The 4,932-nt window shown below is 49.2% G+C and overlaps 1 protein-coding gene across 1 annotated transcript; it reads left to right on the top strand.

The window, feature by feature from the left end:
* The first annotated feature begins 1,162 nt into the window (after positions 1-1,162).
* LOC122696201 (ras-related protein Rab-7b-like) lies at positions 1,163-2,134 on the top strand. The gene has a single exon (XM_043905876.1). It carries the CDS (start codon positions 1,441-1,443, stop codon positions 2,041-2,043), a length of 603 nt encoding a protein of 200 aa, XP_043761811.1. The 5' UTR covers positions 1,163-1,440; the 3' UTR covers positions 2,044-2,134.
* Positions 2,135-4,932: the final 2,798 nt, after the last annotated feature.

The following is a 4,932-nucleotide window of genomic DNA, read 5'->3' on the forward strand; positions in this document are numbered from 1 at the left end:
TGACACCATTCACACAGTGGCTCCCTAAAAGAAGATCTAAGGAAATTGTGTTTATGTGTGTATGTGTTCACACATACACACAGATATGCACAGAGTAGATACTCAGTAAATATTTCTTGAATAAAGTAATGAGAAGCTCAAGAGCATTCATCAAAACCCTAAGCAATAATAAATATTATGAACTGCTGCTGTACACCTCACAGCTTATGAACTCACTCTACTTCTCTTTTTTCTCTTATTTTCCCCCTGTTGTAGTCCAAGACTGAGAATCTAATTGAGATATAATGAAAATTTATTAATTAATTGTAAATAGAACGGGTTGATCAAGTATCAGTTAGCCTACCTGCATTAGTTTGATGTGGTCTGAGAGTGAATTCATTACTATAGTGAAACCAGAACTTCTTAGTTTGGAGATATGGATTCTGGCCCTGATTCTGCCACTAACTGTAGTTCTTTGAATAAGTCACTTGGCTCTCTGGCCAAAGTTTGATCATCCATAAAATTATATGGTCTTCAGGGCTTCTCTCTGCTTTATGATCTCTCTTTATGTGAAAAACAAAGACACATCAGAGGTAAGAGCTAGAAACTCAGAGCCAGCAATGTCTAGCAAGGAAAGACCAAGAAGAGATTTTTCCCCCAATAATTAAGGCAAGGAAGTCTCCAAACGCATGGGCAACAATCCATGGAGGGACAAGAGTGGAATGTGAACTCATTAGCAGAATGTTGAGTAAAACTCAGGGAGGAAAAGAGAGTAATAGAGAGGGAGTCCAACTGTAGACTAAGAGAATTCTAAAGAAAAAAAATGGAAAAACTGCTGCTAATTAGGTCATTTAGAAACTGAACAACTGAATGTAATTCTTGCTGAAGCAATAAGGAAACAACCATGGGATGCACGATAATAACAAGAATACATGCTAATAGACAAAACTAGGATCCCCCAAGTAACTTAACAAGTCCCATGCAAGCTAGTAGATATCAGGTGGAAAACAGCACTTGAATTTCACACAGATTTTTAAAATGTACTGAGGAAACATGTAGCAAAGGATCAGATAATATTTGCTGAATCAAATTCTGTTATTAAAAACTCTGGTATGCTTCACTATTTAAAAGCTTTAATGTGGAGTCTGCTGGGAGCCCAGCTTTCCATCCTCCCCACCCACTCCACCCACACGGCTGAGGTCACACCGGCCCAGCCTCTTTTGCAACTTTCCCAAGTTTGTGCATAAAGAGAGAGGAGGAAAACTCAGAAGGAAGTGACTTGGCCTCAACAAGTTTGCTCCCAAAGCCTTTTTCCTCTGATCTAGCTGAGACTGCTGTTCTAAGAGGAGCCCCCCAGACTCAGAGAAAACCCCCCACCTGCCGTCGGAGGCTGAAAAGGCTCTGGAAGCTTTTCCTGGCTCTTGTCTGTTCCAGCAACACCAGAGATTCTGAAGCCCCTCCATGAATCCTCGGAAGAAGGTGGACCTCAAGCTCATCATCATTGGAGCCCTGGGTGTTGGAAAGACCTCCCTCCTCCACCGATATGTGCATAAGACGTTTTACGAAGACTATCAGACCACACTGGGGGCCAGCATCCTCTCCAAGATTATCATACTGGATGACACAACCTTGAAGCTACAGATCTGGGACACAGGCGGCCAGGAGCGATTCCGCTCCATGGTGTCTACATTCTACAAAGGCTCTGATGGCTGTGTCCTGGCTTTTGATGTCACTGACCTGGAGTCCTTTGAAGCCCTGGAAACCTGGAGGGGTGATGTTCTGGCCAAAACCATTCCAATGCACCAGTCCTACCCCATGGTGGTGCTCGGGAACAAGATCGATCTGGCAGACCGGCAGGTTCCGCAAGAGGTAGCCCAAGGCTGGTGTAAAGAGAAGGATATTCCCTATTTTGAAGTCAGTGCCAAGAATGACATCAACGTGGTACAAGCCTTCGAGATGCTGGCCAGTCGGGCTCTGTCAAGGTATCGAAGCATCTTAGAGAGTTACCTCACAGACTCCATCAAGCTCTCACCGGAAGACCAGCCCAAGAGCAGATGCTGCTGACCGTCCGGACCCCGGCTCTGCGCGCCCACGGACAGAGCTCAGCCCCGCCGGCCGCCCGCGCTCAGACGGCAGCCAGGCTCCTAGGCCGGCAGCAGCCCTCGCCTCCGCGCGGGCTCCAGACCAGCCCCGCCTCGGGCTAAGTGCAGTAGTCAGGGCGGAACGGGGACGTCCCAGAGGAGTCACGGCCAGTCGCTGGCCCCGGCTTTCCTGCCCTGCGCCCTCCCCGGACACCTCCTGCTCTGGAAGGCGCATCCCTGCACGCAGGCGGCTGCGTCCGGAGGCAACGGGCGCCTTCCTCAGCGCGCCCACCGCACCCCACCCCCTTAGAGCCGCCGCACAGCTGTGGACCAGGGTCCCTGCAACCAGGGCCGGGGAGGCGGTCCCCCTCACCCCCTGGCAGCAGCTGTTCAGGCCTGGGACACCGTCTGTCTGTCCCCCCCAGAGCGCAGGGCAGAGGGAAGGCAGGAAGACCCCCGGGACCGCGCATGTCTCCTTGCTGGTGCTCAGGCTGCTGCCTCAGCTGGTTGTCTGCCACACGAGGTTGGCACGTGCCCTGCCCACATCCCGTAGCTCCTCAGGACCAGAAGCTCGGCTTCAGTCCCAGGCGCTCTTGTGGAGACACACTTGCCATTCCTTCAACAAGTCCTTTTGTGTATCTACTATGTGTGATGGCTTGAGGTCCAGGGACGCGTGTAACAAAGACCTTGCTCTCCTGGGTCCGACGTTCTGGAGAGGGAGGGAGGCAGTAAACCCAGAATTTAACCAGATGTTTTCAATTAGCAGGTAAGCTCTTGAACCAAGCAAGGTAACGGGAGAGAGAAGGACGGAGGGTGGGGTTAGGTGCTGTTTCAGATGTTTCAGACAAAGTAGCCCAGGAGGGCTTCCCTGGGGAAGTGACATTGGCCCAAAGGCTGGAGAATGAGAAAAGGGCTGCTGAACTGGAAGAAGAGCGTTCTGAGGACAAGTAGAAGCAAGGGCCAAGGCTCCAGATCAAGGACAAGCTTGTTTTGTTCCAGGGACAGTGAAAAGACACTGATTAACCTGAGAAATCAAAGCTGCTATTCCAGGGACAAGGTGGACCCCCTAACCCCCGGAACACGCCTTGCCTGCCGGCCACCAGAGGGCAGCAACGCGCCTCCCAGCAGAACAGGAAAGGGCGGCTCCATGGACGCTGGAAGGGCCGCCGTTTTCCTCTGCTGAGATGCTCAGAGCTCATTCTTTGGCTCCGGGCATTTTCAGTCCTTCGAGATTCGCCAGGCAGAAAGATCCCAATTTCTTAAGCCTACTGAGAGATGGGCAAAAACTGCAGCAGCAATGATTCAGGCAAGAAATCAGCATCGGTGATAAATACTGGGAAGCCGGGGAGTCTGTTCCTGCAGACGCTACAACCAGAATCTTCTGTTTCTTCTGGTGACAGGCAGCGTTTACAGAGCCCAACCTGAAGGGAGTAGGCGAGATGACCGACCCCCCCCCACCCCCCCCCCCAGGGTTTCCACGGCCACATCCGTGCCCACCACAGAAGTCTCCTGTCTACACAGAGGTACCCTTCCCTGACTGTTAGCGTAGGACTTCCAAGCGTCACCTGACACTGAAGATTCGCCCAGAGGCAGAGGAAAGGGGAGATGAGGGGTCAGCAAGAGTTTGGGGAACCCCTTCTGCCCACCCTGCTATCAAATGAGCGCTGCTTGTCCTGGGCCGCAGGAGCAGGCAGCCCAGCGCACAGCTCTGTCTGCGTCCTTCGTGGGGGCGGCACGCTGTGAGCCATGCAGGCTCTCCTGGGAGGCAGTGGGACTGTGGGCTGGATGCCACAGCTCATGCACTTCAATGGGCGTAGGGACCATTCTAAGAGTGCACAACAGATAATAAATATTGTCTTTCTTAGTTTAAAAAAAAAAAAAAACTTTAATGTGAAAAATTAAAAATTTGAAAAATCTCAGAGTGATTATTTCTTTTTATAAAAGAATTCACTGCCAGTATATTTTAAACAGAAATCTTTCACCCTTAAAATTAAAAAAAAATTGAAACATTTCCTTCTACAAAAATCTTTCATTAACAAAAATGAGGTAGAGCTCAGAATCAATGCTTTATTTAGTCTTACATTCACGTCACCTAATGCAGCATCAGGCACAGATGGACAGTTCAGTAACTTTCAGTGAATGGATTATGTGTGGTTTTCTACTGCTGCATAACAAACCACCCCAATTTAATGGCTTAAAATGACTTTACCTTTCACAGTTCCAAAGGTTGACTAGGCTCAGTGGGAAGTTCTTCTGGTGGTTTCACTTGGATTCTCTCGTGTGCTTGCAGTCAGGTAACAGCTTAGCATGGGTTCATCTGGAGGCTCAACCAGGATACTGGGTTGACATGGTCTCCCTCCCTCTCCATAGTCTCAAGTTTCTTCCTCTCTATGTAGACTCTACATGTGCTCTTTGCAGCAGGGAAACCAGACCTCTTACATGGTGGTGGCTCAGGCATCCCCAAAGTACAAAATCAGAAAACTGCCATTGTCCATTGGTTAAAACAGATCACTGGGCCAGCCCAGATTCAACGAGTAGGGGAACCACAGAAGAATATGAACAGGAGGTGTGATTCATTGGGGCATGTTCATAGACTAGCCACCCCAGTTTGCCTTCACTTTGGGCCCTTAACTTCCAAAGAGATAGGAAACAGGTTTAGAGTTATACAGCTACAAACATAGGCCATTTTAATGAAAATGGAAGAATGACTCAGAGCCAGAACCCAGAGGATAAAACCAAGAGCAGAGGGAAACCATTCCTAAAAAGCAAAACTGTACCTTAATCAAGGACTATCCTCTGCCTTGAGTTAGAGAAATTGGGATATGCACCAGGTTGGATTTTAGAATTGCTATAAATCAGGAAATGCTCATGT

This window comes from Cervus elaphus, chromosome 6 (assembly GCF_910594005.1).
Source record: "Cervus elaphus chromosome 6, mCerEla1.1, whole genome shotgun sequence".
Classification (NCBI taxonomy): Eukaryota; Metazoa; Chordata; class Mammalia; order Artiodactyla; family Cervidae; genus Cervus; species Cervus elaphus.

Coding starts and splice junctions, on each gene's coding strand:
- LOC122696201 (XM_043905876.1), top strand. CDS start 1,441: ATGAATCCTCGGAAGAAGGTGGACCTCAAGCTCATCATCATTGGAGCC.